This window comes from Pseudophryne corroboree, chromosome 7, assembly GCF_028390025.1.
Source record: "Pseudophryne corroboree isolate aPseCor3 chromosome 7, aPseCor3.hap2, whole genome shotgun sequence".
In the NCBI taxonomy this organism is placed as follows: Eukaryota; Metazoa; Chordata; class Amphibia; order Anura; family Myobatrachidae; genus Pseudophryne; species Pseudophryne corroboree.
Window position 1 is genome coordinate 173,595,812 of NC_086450.1, and position 18,667 is coordinate 173,614,478.

An 18,667-nucleotide genomic window follows, 5' to 3' on the forward strand; every position below is an offset into this window, starting at 1 on the left:
TTTCATCATAGGCCTTGTTGACTCCTCTCCAAATGTAACGTTTATTGGTTGTGGCCAAAAAGTTAAATTTTGGTCTCATCACTCCAAATGACTTTGTTCCAGAAGTTTTGAGGCTTGTCTCTGTGCTGTTTGGCGTATTGTAAGCGGGATGCTTTGTGGTATTTGCGTAGTAATCACTTTCTTCTGGCGACTCGACCATGCAGCCCATTTTTCTTAAAATGCCTCCTTATTGTGCATTTTGAAACAACCACACCACTTTTTTTCAGAGAGTCCTGTATTTCAGCTATTTGTGGATTTTTCTTTGCATCCCGAACAATTTTCCTGGCAGTTGTGGCTGAAATTTTTGATGGTCTACCTGACCGTGATTTGGTTTCCACAGAATCCCTCATTTTCCACTTCTTAATTAGAGTTTGAACACTGCTGATTGGCATTCTCAATTGCTTGGATATCTTTTTATATCCCTTTCCTGTTTTATACAGTTCAATTACCTTTTCCCGCAGATCCTTTGACAATTCTTTTGCTTTCCCCATGACTCAGAATCCAGACACGTCAGTGCAGCACTGGATGAAAGATGCAAGGGTCTTCCAGGAGTCCGGAAACTCACTGACCTTTTATACACACACACTGATTACAAGCAAACAGATCACAGGTGAGGATGGTTACCTTTAGTAGCCATTCAAACCAGTTTGTGTCAACTTGTGTGCATGTTATCAGGCCAAAATCTCCAGGGTATGCAAACTTTTGATCAGGGTCATTTGGGTAGTTTCTGTTGTCATTATGATTTAAAAAGAGTAAACACAGTTGTTTGACAATAAATGGCTTCACCCAACCACTAACTATGAGTGAAAGAAAAGTTTGAGTTATCATTCATATTCTCTGACAAATGGCCAGAAAATCACAAATTCTGCTAGGGTATGTAAACTTATGAGCACAACTGTAATCTACACTGTCCTGTATAATGATCCCACCCCACTTATCAGCTGGTTTTATAACCAGAGTTTATATAATTTAACTCCTTGAGCGCCTTTCTCTCTAGTTTAGTTAAATTATTTTTGAATGACATGGGATGGTATTTCTTTTTGTTTTTCTTCCTATTTTCCTCCCCATTCTTACATACTGATTTAAAGTCCATTAATGTTTTGTTATAAAATAGTGTAATTGCTGCACTTTTCTGTTTAATGGGAAAAAATTGTGATTTCTTCTTAAATGTAGCTGTTTTCCCTATGGACTGATTGATAGTTTGATCATAGAGGAGAACGTCATCAGCATTTTCTCTTAATAATTGTTCTAATGTTTGTAATCCTTCTTGATCTGTCTCGTCTAAAATAATGGGAATACCTTCTTCATTTTGTTTTTCCAGATTTTTATATGCAAAATATCTTTTTCTACATAGATCTCTTGTTATTTTATTGAGATCAAGAAATAATTCAAACAGATTTGGTTCTTTACTGGGGGCAAAATTAAGACCCTTTTGGAGGAGTTTCATCTGATCATTTGTTAATGTGTGTGAAGATAAGTTATGTATACCTGTGTTTATTTGTGCCTTGTCCACCTTGGTATTTTTGCCTATCCCACTTCTCCTTCTCTTGGTCTTTTTGGAGTATGATTGGTTAATGTTTCGTATGGGTTCTGGTGAAAGTACTTCTCCCTCTGGGGGAAATCCCTCTTAGAATCTCTTCTTGTTCTTCCCTCCTGTTTTTTTTATGTGGAGATGGTTGGGGTCTAGTGGTCTGTGTTCTATCTGGTTCAAAATATCTGTTACGATATGTGTCCTCTCTCGAATGAAACGGTCTACGATAGAGATATCTCCTTTCTGTCCTAGGGTATCCAGGAGTTCTAGGTTCTAAATATCTAATCCTCTGACTATGATCTCTCTTAGAGGGTTTATTATTAAGTTCTAATTTGATTATTATGATAATCATCTTGATCTCTATGACGTTTTCTTTTTTTATTTGCAACTAGTTCTTTTTCAAATCGCTCTACTTTATCAGTTATTTGTTCATCTCTCTCCTTAAATGCAATAGTGTCTTTAAATTTCATCAAATTGTCCTTAACTACATCAATTTTTTCGGTAGTATTTCTCACTCTTTCTTCCCTATATTTAATCAACAATCTAATCAATGAGAAAGAGCAGTCATCCAATATGTTCTCCCATTCTTTCTGCAATGTAGGATTTTCATTAATAGAGAGATGTTTAAATATCCTCAGGCCTCTAGGTATAATCTTTTCGTCTAGATATCTCTGAAGGGACATACCGTCCCACCAGTTTCGCATCTCTTCCTTCAATAAATCCTCTAGTTCATAAAATGTATTCATATCAAGTGAACTAGAGGAAGACTTTTGATGGATATTCATTAATTGAGGATAGATATTGATCTCTACTCTATTTTCTTTCATCATAGCTTTAAAATTCAGCCATCTCTGATAGATACACAGCCACAAGTTTCACCTCTATAGGTAATAATATATAATTAGTCAATCTGTCTAAATCTAAATTAGCTGCCTAGGAGAGTTCACCAAGTTTACATAGAAAAAAGTTTATAGAGAACTAGTTCTCTGGTGGTATGCCAATTCCACCCTCCTGGCGCTAATTTTAAAATTAATTATAGAATAATACAAATAGATACAATACACTGCAGCGTCTGTTTCAAGACTTGGTTAGAGTCTTCAGCATGTATAGGTAAAGTGTAAAATTAAAACGCCGCGCTGTGAGGTATCTATTTGTTAGTTCAATAAACCAAATATAAACAATCTAAATTTGTAAACATATATAGTGGCTGTATATATATCAGAGATGAGGTCGGGAGACTTCTGTAATTAGCACATTAATACATTTATTTCATAATACATGTTAAAAACAAACACTAAAATCCTAATCTAATATGCATGCATAGCTTTCAAATCAAGAACAAAAGGAGATTTTCCTGATCAGCATGTGAATATATTGTTAATTTATTATTGATTTATTCTCTAAATGTATATGCAACAGTTGCTAAAGTTCTTGATAAGCAGTATATAGCAACTGTAGCAATATGTCCTTTGCACCTGGTCCACACAGGGTATGATTACTTTGTATGCCGGCGTCCCAGCTACAATGTGTTCCCTTTTGTTGAAATAGCGTCTTTATCCCTTCTCACCCGGTGGTGAGGCTGTCACCGCCCCGGGTGATATGTACTGGGGTAGGATGTCCAGAGAGGTGAGAGAGATCACATGTATGGTGCGCTCATCAGGAAGGCTCCGTTCGCTCCGTTTGTTAACAGCCCAATGACGGCAGTGATGTAGTAGTCTGCGGCTGCAGGGGCACAGCACCTCACTCAATGGATATGGCAGTGGGATAGTGACAAGTGGTAATTCAATATGCTGATTCCCGTGATGGTACACCAGTGCAAGGGTACTTCAGGAGTGTGGCATCAACGCGTTTCATCCCACAATGCCTTGGGACTTCCTGAAGAATGACCATCCTTAGGTTAAACCTCTTTTTATAGCTGGCAATGCTTGTTAATTGATTTCAGCTGTATGCATTAGGTTTGGTTTGCTCTGAATTGTTTTCTATTCTCACACTTCTAACAGTGTGTAATATTCAATTTCTAGTATGCATATATTCAAACAAACCTTAATAGAATATCATATATACAATCTAAAACATAAAATACATATGTATGTGCAAGCAGCAAGGTCTCCCAACCTTTTCATTGTACTCTAATTATAATACCACTCATCTGTGTATAAGCTCAGTGAAACCAGGCCAAGACGCAGGTGCAGATTATCCAAATATCAACTTTAGGTATAGACCTCACACGGGAAGAGTGATACAATCAAAAACATACACATTCCACTGTTCATGGTACAATAAAGAAGGTGGTGGTGGTGGTGGTGGTGTGTGTGTGTGTGACTATCATTTAACGAGAAACTAAGGGCCTAATTCAGACCTGATTGTAGTAGCAAATTTGGTAACAGATGGGCAAAATCATGTGAAGATATAACGTGCAGCGAAAGTTAGATTTGCCTGCACAGAAACAATATAACACACCCAAATCGAACTCTCTCTGCACGTTATATCTGCCCTAAGAACCTTTCTGATAGATTGCATGTATACGAGTATAGTCTTATCCTATGAAATGTCTGCTACCATTGTGGATAGACAACAGATATACTTTAAATGAGTAAACACTCTGCCTTATACTCATCACTAAAAGTAAATCATCTTACCTTATTTACTAAACAAATTTCCCATTACAGTCTTTCGCGGTCTAATCAGGCCAGTGTTTCAGCATTGCACCTGTTCAGTATTTATATAGCTGCCATTCCCTGTCAGAGGTGATATTTCAGGTGGATATGTATAACTGACAGTCGGACAACACTGCTACATTGCTGCGCTTAATTACAAATAGCTGGTAGAGGGATGTAGCAGCACCTGTGTTGCAAGACTATGCTTCTCTGGGCTTCTGAAGTAAAGGTGCTTACATTACTTTGCATCTTGATTGTATTTGGGTGTGAAGTGTTTATTACTATGAACTGTAATAGTCTAACGCTAGCCTCACATGTACCAATTTCAGAACCCATTTGTAAATGTAACTTTAGAATTTTAAGGATTTGTCTTGTGTTTTTAAGGACTTGGCTCAGCTGACTCTTCAAAGGACAGCCAGGTAAGTTTACCTAATATACTGTGAATAACAGAAGTCCATATTTTGCTTGTTCATAGTTGAACGTGATAGGTCGATAACCAGTACTATACACTTCCATGAAAGAACGTGCCCTGGTGCCAGCATGGTTGAAGAACCATGCATTCATATATTAGATAAAGATCAACCATAACATTAAAACCAGTGACAGGTGAAATGAAGTGAATCACATTGGTTATCACTGGCTGGCACCTGTCAATGGGTGGGATATATTAGGGAGTAAGTGAACACTCCGTTCTTGAAGTTGATGTGTTGGAAGCACAAAAAATAGGCAAGTATAAGGAACAAGTGGACTTTGACATGGGCCAATTTGTGATGGCTACAGGGCTAGACCAGAGCCTCTTCAAAATAGACGGTCTTGTGGAGTGTTCACAATATGCAGTAGTTAGTACATACAAAAGTGGTCAAAGGAAGGACAACCGGTAACACGATCATGGGCACACAAGACTCATTGACGCATGTGGGGAGTGAAGGCTAGCCCATCTGGTCCAGTTCCACAAAAGAGCTACTGTAACACAAATTGCTGAAAAGACTGACGGCTACGATAGAAAGGTAAATAAATAGGAAGGGGATGGAGGAAATCCTAAGCACTGGTGCTAACACTGAGATGACATGAGAGGAAGTAGGTTATTCCCCATTTAGAAATGTATTAAACCCTGGCATAGGCATGAAAAATAACACTGTGGAGATGCACGCATGAGAGTAATGCTATAGACATGGAACAAACAAGAAGAAAACACTGTTTTTTAGGTCACTCAACCTACTTGGAAGTAAAACTTAAAACTTTATGTGTATGTATTAAAATTAGACAAATGGCAGTCACTAACTGTTACACTACACTATTCTGTGTACGTTTAATTTTTGTCTTTTTTTTTTTATCATAAACCAGACATTATTGGTGTGACCATCATCAGTGTAACTTCTTAGCAGACTAGATATTTTTATGGTTTAATAATTTGCTATATACTATACATTATTGTATTTGATGCCTTTCAGTGACCATCTTTGGTCTTTTTTTTAATGCATACTATTAATGGTTAAGCTTTATTTCCGAGTTCAAGCCATGGAGGCCCCATCTCACAGATTAAATTCCAGTTGCTTCACAACACAGATGTACACTAGCTGCTGGACACCAGTGGAAAATCCCTTACCATATATCATGCATCCACCAGTAGCTTTGCAGCATAAGTGAATTAAGGTATTGATAATGATATTTCTATGCTCACAGTCTGATCATGGGAAGACATTGTAATGTTAGGGGAATTAAAGGTCGAGGGAAGGGGGGGGGGGGGGGGGGGAATTCAACCATTTATTTGAAATACTGCAAGAGAAAAATACACTAGAAAAGTTGTTATAACAGTAATGTAACAATTACATATTGCCCCCCCCCTTCTGTTTTAGACTTATCCGCCATCAAGTCATTCCCCTCGATGTTCTCAGTCTGTTAGACTTGTTCCTTTGTCAAAGAATGCTCTGAGAAATAAAGAAGTCAACATATCATATATTGATCTAAATTCTAACAGCTTTACTGCTTTGAAAGCTGATGGACAACTCTGTGGACATAATACCCTTAGGACATCTATGGACAATTCAGAAGACGTTATGTTGTCTAAAGATCTGGTTCAGATTAGCTGTCCTAGTTTCAGTTCTGAAAGTACTCATGGCCTTATAAATGATCCATCAAGAATCTCACAGCAGAGTATTATAACTGGTTCTGGAAGATCCAAAACTGTAGAGGTCTCAGAGGATGTTGACAGTGCTGGACTACGCAGAAATGTAGAGCCTGAGCTACCTGTTAATGACAAGACACAAATAAGAAGTTCTACCGAATCAGGGTCTACCATGCAAGTTAAACAGGAGATCTGTGAAGTTATCATGAGAAACATACCCAGTGAAAATGAAAAATATGTGCCAGATCCAAGTGATGAGACAGAGAAGGTAAAACAGAAAGACAGCAGTTCATCAAACAGAAAAGCTGAAGAAAATGTGCAGACTCCTGAACCAGTAAATGAAGATGCCAGAAAAAGAAATTATCCCATAAAGAGAGACATATCAAAAATCCCCAGACAAGGTCCTATGCCTTTTGTACAAATAAACTTCTCAAAGCATGGGGAAGATAAGAAAGGCAGAGAACAGGTTATTGCAATACGAAAGACAAACCTGGTATCTCTACCTCACAACAGCCATAGTTTCAACATACATGCTCAGAAAGAGAACCAAAAGACTAAGAAAAAGAAAAAGACAAGAAGCATGTCTGCTCCAGATTGTGCCACAAAGCAACAAAGACCACTTTTCATCAGCAAAAGAACACATAGCAAGGTTGTTCCACTGCCTGCCTTGATATTTTCTTCTGTGCCAACATCTTCAAAAGTGTCAAACATGTTCACCCACACAGATCCAAGCAGTATTAATAGAAACAGGCAACGTTTACAAACCCAATCATGCCTTTGCACAACAAAAAGACCAAACTCATCAATGAATACTCCCAAGCCTTCTAGGGCAAAGACTTCCCTGGATTTCCAAGACTTGGAGTACAGCGATATGTTTGCAGAGATAAAATCGCAGGACAGTGGACCAGTGATAAGCCAAATGTTTGCAACCCCAGTTTATGCCAATACTCCTAAGTCTTCCAGAGAAGCCAACTCTGCTTCATCTATTAGAAGTTGTTCCTCTAAAGGAAGTCGTGCAAGTTCATCACGGGATAGCAGTGCAAGAGGTTCAAAAAGACAAAATTCAAAATATAAAAAGAATCCATCTGCAACAAGCCATCGCCGCAAAAATTCATCGACAAAGCAATTGGTTACAGAGGATGTTGAAAAGAGCACAGAGAAACCAGTTATCATTTCTGACATGGACAGGGAAATCAAAACCATAAAACAAGATGAGGTTTTTAGTGGTAATGATATAGCTTCTCAATTGAATAGGATCACCGACCCTAATCAACAAAACTTTTCATGCTTGTCAATAATTAAAGAAGCCACTATAGAGAACTCTCTCACACCAAATGGGACGGGCAATATAACCTTGATTGAGGGGTTTAGAGAGCTGGAAAAAATATTTAAAGATGTAGAGTCTGGTAAACCTAAACTTTTGAGTCGCACTCTCCCAACAGAGACCATTAAAACAGAAAGTGTTCAGCAGGGCGTATGTCCAATCAACAGCAATGAGCAGAATGAGGATGGTCCTGGTGTCCAAGATCCCAATATAGGAAGTCTAATGCAATCACTGGAGAAACGTTGTGCTGCTGCTGAGCAGTCTTCAGGGGCAGTTCCACAATCCCAGCAAGCAGCAGCTCCAGAACACTTAACTTACAATGAACATTTTTGGAGGGAAATCTTAATTGAGAACAGTGTATATGAAAACAATTTAGACCAACAAAGTGTAAATTCCCAGTCACACAAAAGCATTGACAACTGTACAGGTAGTGAACGGCTTATGGATGAACTTATCTCACATATGGAAAAAAATCTATTTGTTGAAGAGTCGTCCAGTGATACAAATATATTGGAGAGTCGAAGCGGGAAAGCTGATCAAAGTCTAAACTGTCAAGACCAACAGGTACATTACATTGTAATGGTAAGGTTTTATTTGGAGTCATTTTATCTCTATTTTCATCTCCTATGTGCCATTACCAGTGCCGTAACTAGACATTTTAGCGCTATGTGCAAGAAACAGCATCGGCACCCCCCTCCCATAGCTAAAATATGGGCAGTGTTCATCAGAGGGGTGCGGTTAAAAAATTGGGGTGTGGCTTCATGGGGAAGGGGCGTGGCCACTTAATTGCACGAATTCACATTACACCACGCAGTTCTGACACTTGTACACATTGCACCAGGTAGAGCCCCTTATACATGTTACACCAGGTAGAGCACATTATACACATTATGCCAGGTAGAGCCCTTATATACATTACACGATGTAGAGCCCATCAGGCCAGGTAGAGCACATTATGACAGGTAGAGCATATAATAGACATTACAGCAGGTAGAGCACTTTATACACATTATGCCTGGCAGAGCACATTATACACATTACGCCAGGTAGAGTCTCATATACATATTACGCCAGGTAGAGCCTCTTACATACTCCCCCTTACCTTTAGGGTGTACTGTAGTGTAGTGTACAGTAGTGTAGTGAGAGTGTAGATACATTATTTGCTCCCTTCTGCGCTGCTGGTGGCTCCTGCCCCAGAACTCCCTCTGTACATTGTCTTCAGGAGGTGGGAGTGCCGCACACAGGGGAGAGAGTTAGACGTGGACAGCGCTGACTAATGCTCACTAATGATGCATACAGTATGCAGCAACCAGCAGGGCCATCAGCGCTCTACACAGGGGTGTGGGAGGAGCGGCCGCAGTGTCCGTCAGCGCTCTACACAGGGGAGTGGAGGGAGCAGCATGGAGCATCCGTCAGCGGAGCACACGTGGACAATAGGTGGCGGGCTGCCAATCGGGTGTATGTGGAAGGTGTGACCACAGGCCAAATGCGTTGTGGGCAAAGCACATTATGCCCACACCTAGTTATAGACCTGGGGACACAGGAGAAGGGGGTGTAAATGTGAGTGGCTGGGAACAGGAATTAATGAGGGGAAGCGAAAGAAGGGGGTGTAAATGGCTGGGGACAAGTATTCGTGAGGGACATGGGAGAAGGGGTGTAAATGTGAGTGGCTGAGGACAGGTATTCGTGAGTGTGAAAAATGTTGTGTATTGGATAGGTGTGTAAATCATTGTGTAAATCATGTACACACCTATCCAATACACATTCTTCACACTCATACCCATCCTCCCATACCCTCCCTCTGTCTTCCCTCTCTCCTTTCCTTCACCCTCTATCCATTCTGTTCCTTGTGCTTTTTTCTGTTACCACCCCCTCTTCTCTGAGCTGCCCTGTATCTTATCACATGCTGCACTTTACATACCCCCCACACTCCCTCCATCTTCCCTCTCTCCTTTTCTTCACCCTCTATCCACTCTGTCCCTTCTGTTACCTTTTCTCTCTCCCCCCCCCCCCCCCCTCTCCAGTTTTCCCCTTTCTATCTGCTGTTATGCATCTTATTCTTTATATCATTCCCATCCCCCCCACTCCCGTTGAGCACAGCACAACTATGTTTTATGTTAACTGACCTGCTGCCTGCAGTAGCGCCAGTCACTCTCCATCCCCGCTCTTCTACATCTGAGTGCAGATCTGTGCGCCTCGCAGAGACGCTGCGGCCGGAAAGGGGGGAACAGGTGGGGGCGGAGAGCGCTGGCGGGCAGCTGCAGCACTGCCCGGAGAACTGTATGTGTTATAATGTGCGGTGCCCATAGGAGCGGGCGCTGCTAGCAGCAGTGGCAGGGATGGGGGGGGCAGCCATAGCAGGCCTGGAGCAGAATGGGACAGCAGTGTGGCCCTGCACTGTGTGCAAGGCACCGCCGGCACACCCCTAGTTACGGCTCTGGCCCTTACCATGATTTGCTAAACAGAGAGGAGGTGCTGAGCATATGTTATAGATCAAAAGCAGCACTTCTACAGGTTATAAATTACAATCTAGAATCAAACAGGTTTATCCCTAAAACATGGCCTGCTACAGAGAAAAAAAAAATGCTCCAGACTTAATTTTATATATTTTTTTTTTACCCAGTCTTTTCTATAGTATCCTACTGTAAAAATAAGAATTTACTTACCGATAATTCTATTTCTCGTAGTCCGTAGTGGATGCTGGGAACTCCGTAAGGACCATGGGGAATAGCGGCTCCGCAGGAGACTGGGCACAAAAAGAAAGCTTTAGGACTACCTGGTGTGCACTGGCTCCTCCCCCTATGACCCTCCTCCAAGCCTCAGTTAGGATACTGTGCCCGGACGAGCGTACACAATAAGGAAGGATTTTGAATCCCGGGTAAGACTCATACCAGCCACACCAATCACACCGTACAACTTGTGATATGAAACCCAGTTAACAGCATGATAACAGAGGAGCCTCTGAATAGATGGCTCACAACAAGAACCCGATTAGTTAACAATAACTATGAACAAGTATTGCAGACAATCTCCACTTGGGATGGGCGCCCAGCATCCACTACGGACTACGAGAAATAGAATTATCGGTAAGTAAATTCTTATTTTCTCTGACATCCTAGTGGATGCTGGGAACTCCGTAAGGACCATGGGGATTATACCAAAGCTCCCAAACGGGCGGGAGAGTGCGGATGACTCTGCAGCACCGAATGAGAGAACTCCAGGTCCTCCTCAGCCAGGGTATCAAATTCATAGAATTTTGCAAACGTGTTTGCCCCTGACCAAGTAGCTGCTCGGCAAAGTTGTAAAGCCGAGACCCCTCGGGCAGCCGCCCAAGATGAGCCCACCTTCTTTGTGGAATGGGCTTTTATTGATTTAGGCTGCGGTCATCCTACCGCAGAATGCGCCAGCTGAATAGTGCTACAAATCCAGCGCGCAATAGACTGCTTAGAAGCAGGAGCACCCAGCTTGTTGGGTGCCATCAGGATAAACAGCGAGTCAGTTTTCCTGACTCCAGCCGTCCTGGAAAAATAAAATTTTCAGGGCCCTGACTACGTCCAGCAACTTGGAATCCTCCAAGTCCCTAGTAGCCGCAGGCACCACAATAGGTTGGTTCAAGTGAAAACCTGAGACCACCTTTGGGAGAAACTGAGGACGAGTCCTCAACTCTGCCCTATCCATATAGAAAATCAGATAAGGGCTTTACATGACAAAGCCGCCAATTCTGACACACGCCTGGCCAAGGCCAACAGCATGACCACTTTCCACGCGAGACACTTTAGCTCCATGGTTTTAAGTGGCTCAACCAATGCGACTTTAGGAAATCCAACACCATGTTGAGATCCAAAAAGTGCCACAGGAGGCACAAAAGGAGGCTGAATATGTAGTACTCCTTTAACCAAAGTCTGAACTTCAGGCAGTGAAGCCAGTTCTTTCTGGTAGAAAATCGACAGAGCCGAAATCTGGACCTTGATGGACCCCAATTTGAGGCCCAAACGTCACCCCTGCTTGCAGGAAGTGCAGGAATCGACATAGTTGAAATTCCTCCGTCGGGCCCTTCATGGCCTCCCACCAAGCAACAAATTTTCGCCAAACGCGGCGATAATGTCTTGCGGTGACATCCTTCCTGGCTATGATCAGGGTAGGGATGACTTCCTTCGGAATACCCTTTTCCTTTAGGATCCGGTGTTCTACCGCCATGCCGTCAAACGCAGCCGCGGTAAGTCTTGGAACAGACAGGGTCCCTGCTGCAACAGGTCTTGTCTAAGCGGCAGAGGCCAAGGGTCCTCTGCCAGCATCTCTTGAAGTTCCAGGTACCAAGCTCTTCATGGCCAATCCGGAACCCCGAGTATGGTTTTCACTCCTCGCCTTCTTATTATTCTCAGTACCTTGGGTATGAGAGGTAGAGGAGGAGACACATAAACCGACTGGTACACCCACGGTGTCACTAGAGCATCCCCAGCGATCGCCTGAGGGTCCCTTGACCTGGCGCAATATCTTTTCAACTTCTTGTTGAGGCGGGACGCCATCATGTCCACCCGTGGTCATTCCCAACGGTTTACCCGCATTTGGAAAACTTCTGAATGAAGTCCCCATTCTCCTGGGTGTAGGTCGCCCATCGGAGAAGCCTTGTGGCTTCTGCCATCGCCATCCTGCTTCTTGTGCCGCCCTGTCTGTTTACATGGGCGACCGCCGTGATGTCGTCTGATTGGATCAGTACCGGCTGGTTCTGAAGCAGGGGCCTTGCTTGGCTTAGGGCATTGTAAATGGCCCTTCGCTGCAGAATATTTATGCAAAGCGAAATCTCCTTGGAAATTTCTTCCCTGTGTGACTGCACCCCAGCCCCGAAGGCTGGCATCCGTGGTCACCAGGACCCAGTCCTGTATTCCGAATCTGTGGCCCTCTAGTAGATGAGCCCTCTGCAGCCACCACAGCAGCGACACCCTGTTTCTTGCTGACAGGGTTATCCGCTGTTGTATCTGTAGATGGGACCCGGACCATTAGTCCCACAGGTCCCACTGGAACGTCCTTGCGTGGAGTCTTCCGAATGGAATTATGCTTCGTACGAAGCTACCATTTTTCCCAGGACTCGTGTGCATTGATGTACCGACACCTGTCCTGGTTTTAGGATGTCTCTGACTAGAGATGACAACTCCTCGGCTTTTTCCACTGGAAGAAACACTCTTTTCTGGTCTGCGTTCAGAAACATTCCCAGGAACAGAAGACGTGTCGTCGGGACCAGCTGTGACTTTGGAATATTGAGAATCCAGTCGTGCTGTTGTAGCACTTCCCGAGAGAGTGCTACCCCCACTACCAACTGTTCTTTGGACCTCGCCTTTATCAGGAGATCGTCCAAGTACGGGATAATAAAAACTTCCTTCTTGCGAAGGAGTATCATCACTTCTGCCATTACCTAGGTAAAGACCTTCAGTGCCGTGGACAACTCCACCGGCCGCGTCTGAAACTGATAGTGACAGTCCTGTACCACATATCTGAGGTACTCCTGGTGAGGAGGGTAAATGGGGACATGCAGGTACGCATCCTTGATGTCCAGGGAGACCCTGTAATCCCCCTCGTCCAGGCTCGTAATATCCACCCTGAGCGATTCCATCTTGAACTTGAATCTTCTGATATAAAAGTTCAAGTATTTTAATTTCAAGATGGGTCTCACCGAAACGTTTCGGTACCACAACCACTGTGGAATAGTAACCCCTTCCTTGCTGAAGGAGGGGCACCTTGACAATCACTTGTTGTGATTATAGTGTTGAATATCCACCAACACCGTCTCCCTGGCAGAGGGAGGTGCCGGTAAGGCAGATTTTAGGAAACGGCGGGGGGAAGAACGTCTCGAACTCCAGCCTGTACCCCTGAGATACTACTTGAAGGACCCAGGGATCCATGTGAGAGAGCCCACTGTCCGCTGAAATTTCTGAGACGGGCCCCCACCGTACCCGGGTCCGCCTGAGCAGCCCCCGCACCATGCTGTGGACCTACCGGACGCAGGGAGGACTTCTGCTCTTGGGAACTAGCTGTGTGTTGCAGCTTTTTCCTCTACCTTTGCCTCTCGGCAGAAAGGATGAGCCTCTAGCCCTCTTGCTTTTCTGGGGCCGAAAGGACTGTACTTGATGATACGGTGCTTTCTTTTGTTGTGGGGTAGTCTGTGGCAAAAAAATCGATTTCCCAACAGTAGCTGTGGAAACGAGGTCTGAAAAACCATCCCCAAACAGTTTTACCCCCTTATAGGGCAACTTCCATGTGCCGATTCGAGTCGGCATCGCCTGACCATTGCCAAGTCCATAACCCCCGTCTGGCGGCAATGGACCTAGCGCTTATTTTTGATGCCAGCCGGCAAATATCCCTCTGTGCATCACGCATGTATAAGACCACGTCTTTTATATGCTCTATTTTCATCAAAATATTGTCCCTATCCATAGTTATTTTCCGACAGGGAATCTGACCACGCAGCGGGAGCACTGCACATCCATGCCGAAACAACGGCTGGTCACACTATAATGCCCTAGTGTGTGACTATATCTTATAGGGTAACCTCCTGCTTTCTATCAGCAGGTCCCTTCAGGGCGGCCGTATCCGGAGACGGTAGTGCCACCTTTTCTGATAAGCGTGTAAGCGCTGTATCTACCCTATGGGGTGTTTCCCCGCGTGACCTATCCTCTGGCGGGAAAGGGTACGCTGCCAATAACCGTTTTAGAAATTATCAATTTCTTACCGGGGGGAAGACCACTCTTCCTCACACACCTCATTTAATTTCTCAGATGCAGGAAAAACTACTAATAGTTTTCTCTCACCAAACACAATACCCTTTTATGTGGTACCTGGGGTATAATCATAAATGTGTAATACATTTTTCATTGCCTCAATCCTGTAACGGGTGGACCTATTTGGAGGGTACACCAGTCTCATCGACGTCGACACTGGAGTCAGTATCCGTGTCGACATCTGTGTCTGTTATCTGAGGTAGCAGGCGATTTTAGAGCCCCCCTTGACATTTGAGACGCTGGAACAGGCACAAGCTGAGTAGCCGGCTGTTGTCGTCGACCTTTTATGTAAGGAGTTGACACTTTCACGTAATCCTTCCATAAGTTCAACCACACCGGTGTCGACCCCACAGGGGGTGACAACATAATTACAGGCATTCGCTCCGCCTCCACCTCATTATCCTCCACATACCTGTCGACACAGCCGTACCGACACACAGCACACACACAGGGAATGCTCTGATAGAGGACAGGACCCCACAAAGCCCTTTGGGGAGACAGAGGGAGAGTATGCCAGCACACACCAGGGCGCTATATATCACAGGGATAGCACCTATAAAAAGTGTTTTCCCTTATAGCTGCATATATATATGTATACTGCGCATAAATTGTGCCCCCCCTCTCTTTTTAACCCTTTCTGTAGTGTATTAACTGCAGGGGAGAGCCAGGGAGCTTCCCTCCAACGGAGCTGTGAGGGAAAAATGGTGCCAGTGTGCTGAAGGAGATAGCTCCGCCCCTTTTTCGCGGACTTTTCTCCCGCATTTTTATGGATTCTGGCAGGGGTTAATGTACATCCATATAGCCCTGGGGGTTATATGTGATGTATTTTTGCCAGCCAAGGTGTTAATATTGCTGCTCAGGGTGCCCCCCCCCAGCGCCCTGCACCCATCAGTGACCGCAGTGTGAGGTGTGCATGAGGAGCAATGGCGCACAGCTGCAGTGCTGTGCGCTACCTTGATGAAGACTGATGTCTTCTGCCGCCGATTTTCCGGACCTCTTCTTGCTTCTGGCTCTGTAAGGGGGCCGGCGGCGCGGCTCTGGGACCGGACTCCGAGGCTGGGCCTGTGTTCGATCCCTCTGGAGCTAATGGTGTCCAGTAGCCTAAGAAGCCCAAGCTGGCTGCAAGCAGGCAGGTTCGCTTCTTCTCCCCTTAGTCCCTCGATGCAGTGAGCCTGTTGCCAGCAGGTCTCACTGAAAATAAAAAACCTAAAACTAACTTTTATCTAAGAAGCTCAGGAGAGCCCCCTAGATTGCACCCTGCTCGGTCGGGCACAAAAATCTAACTGAGGCTTGGAGGAGGGTCATAGGGGGAGGAGCCAGTGCACACCAGGTAGTCCTAAAGCTTTCTTTTTGTGCCCAGTCTCCTGCGGAGCCGCTATTCCCCATGGTCTTTACGGAGTTCCCAGCATCCACTAGGACGTCAGAGAAATAAACATTGAGCTTTACCAACCTAATAAGCACAATACTAATATATTCACCTGTTTATTTTGCACTTCCAGGACAATACTGTAAGCAGTTATACAGTAAGTATTCCTGGTTCTCTTGTATTCTATAAATTGGATTATAACATGTTGTACTAGCACTTGTAATATGATCTATAATCAGTGGTGGGATTCAAATAAATTAACAACAGGTTCTATAGAATTATAGAAAAAAAGTAGGCAATAATTACTGTTAAAAGAAATGTCAAAATAAAGTCAAAAATATACTTACAAGTAATACTTCTCCTTTCTTGTAACATTCCGTGTAACATTAGCCTGAACTGCTGCCTGCAGTCACACCCGCCCACCAGCACAGACCGCAACAGAGCCAAGCATCTCTGTGTAGCACTGCTGAGTTCCTCCGCGCCCGGCCCACCCTCTCTCAGCGTCTTGACATGCTTACTGTGCATGTCAGGAAACTAGGGAGAGGAGGAGTCAGCAGGCCAGGGCCGGGTGCGGAGGAACTCTGCAGTGGTACACAAACAGACGCTCTGCCTTGTTGCAGTCACCGGTCTGTGCTGGCAGGCGGGAGTGCGGGCGGCGCTCATTAGCAAACGGTTCTCAGAACAATACCTAACATTAGACATCGGTTCTTGTGGAACCGGAGCGAACCGGCTGAATCCCACCACTGTCTATAATGTTATGCCACAATATTCTACATTCTAATTATAGAGGTCATGGAGTTCAGGAAAGCCTGAAATCAGGAAGCGCATGAAAGGCTGCAAGTATAAGATTCTAGAAAATTGCTGTGCATAAAGTGGTAAGGATCAGTGTTGGATAATGGCCATATGGTAAATACAGCTAGTTTCTAACAATAAATTAAGAGCCTAAACAAAGGATGGATTACAAAAAAACAAAAAACTAAGTGCAGGAAAACCTTACATGTTAGCAAACCATTGGGTGCTTCAGAATAATATTTTTGTTAAGCATGATAATCACCAAATAACTTTGAAGTGAGCCTGTCACTGACATTCATTGGAGCTAGAGGTTTTCCTGGCTGAATCAGTACACAATATGTCTGCCTCCACAGTATCTGGGTACACTTACAGAACAACTTATAAAGAATGTATGATATAAGTAATAGCCTTAAGCCCTGTACACATCAGAATGATGTGTAGACGGCAGATCCAGCGGGCGATGGGACCCTGCATCGGTAAGCGCATACACACTTGCCGATGCAGGGGGCTGACAGAGCGACTGAGCATGCCATACATCGTTAGCGATGTTATCTGACTGACCCTGCAGCAGAGCCATCTGGAAGACATCACTAATGACCATGGGACCGTGCAGATTGGGCATACACACTGACCGATCTGGCTGATAAGTCATTCTGATTTGGCTGGATGCTACATATCAGTTTGAGATCGTTCTAGTGTGTACCTAGCTGTAGATCAATATTAAAATAAAAATTGCAAAAGTTCAAAAGTATGACCTTTCATGATTGGACGCCATTCTGGCACCAGAACGTGCATAACTGCAAATAATATTGTATCTATCAATCTCTGCAAATGCCATGTGTGTGGTTATGTATAAATCCGTGTGAAAAGGTCATTCTAACAGCCCCTTCACAGCAGGAAACCTGCTATGTGTCAAGGTACCCAAGCTCTTTGGTAAGTCAGGCAGAGAAGGCTACAGGGAAGCATATTGTATCCCCTTCCTCTCTGGATCCATAAAAACTATATTAAGTACTGTATGTGATCTGTTGTGTTGTATGTTTTGTAAATGTCTTCAGGACAAATGGAAGAATAGTACTGGCCTAACATGCCACTGCTCCCATGCTGATCTTAAAGGGGGAGGTGTCATGATCCAGGCTATTTCAAGTAGAAATAGGCCTGTTAAATTCAATGTATGTGATATCACTATTCTGATCGATGTATCAATGTACCAGTGTGTGATAATTGTCTTTGTATGTCAAATGATTGAAGCTGGATTGATCTGCTGGCATTTCATTATAGCCACAGAACTTCGCGACACCATGGCTACTCAGGTGTGAAATTCCTCCTGACCAGAGCTAGTTTAATTACCCCAGAACCAGAGCTATAGACAGTAAGGTCTTAAGCTTCCTGGTCTGTGTCTTCTCAGAACTGGCCAGTTGTTGACACAAGAACCATGGCCAGAACTTCAAAGGCTATTAGAAGATAAGGCCATTCGCCCCTGAGCGAGTGGCTGGGAAGTCCAGTATGAGCTGACACTCAATACCTTCTCTGGCTTTGGAAGGGATAAAAACAAACTCTCCAGTGGCAGGGGGGCTGAACGAACAGCCTGAGTTTTAAATAGGAGAAACAGACTGTAAAGTGTGCATTATCAATGAAGCGAGCCTGGAGAAGCATCCTGGCTATGTAATGTCCCGAATATCTGAATAGGCATCCCATTGTTCCACTCTGCATGTATTAAGATCGGTGGGTTTTATCTCCCTATTTTTATTTTTGTTGACACTGTCTTTACTTATGTGACTTATTATCATTCTATCTTGTAACTTTCTTTTCTGTAACATAAGCTTTGAAGTGTTTGACTTAAATTTAAATTGATCTAAATTTTAGTTCTGGTTTTCTGTTGTCTATCCAACCCAAATCTCCGAAGGAGATGTTACCAAAATATTATTAATGCTGGGTGCAGGTAAAAGCCACAATTTTGCCTTGGGTCATACCCTAAACGTTTGTACTTTGGCTGGTGGCAGTGACCGTGTTGAAATTAAAACACGCGCTCAGGTATCCAGTAACAGTGTCGCAAGGCAGGA

General features: G+C 43.8%; 1 protein-coding gene across 1 annotated transcript in view; it reads left to right on the plus strand.

The window, feature by feature from the left end:
• Positions 1-18,667, plus strand: part of MAP3K19 (mitogen-activated protein kinase kinase kinase 19) — a 115,833-nt gene that overhangs the window by 77,504 nt on the left and 19,662 nt on the right. The window contains exons 10-12 of the mRNA XM_063933784.1: positions 4,612-4,646; positions 6,084-8,240; positions 15,949-15,972. Of these exons, the coding sequence (XP_063789854.1) occupies positions 4,612-4,646; positions 6,084-8,240; positions 15,949-15,972 (2,216 nt within the window). The remainder of the gene's footprint in view (positions 1-4,611; positions 4,647-6,083; positions 8,241-15,948; positions 15,973-18,667) is intronic.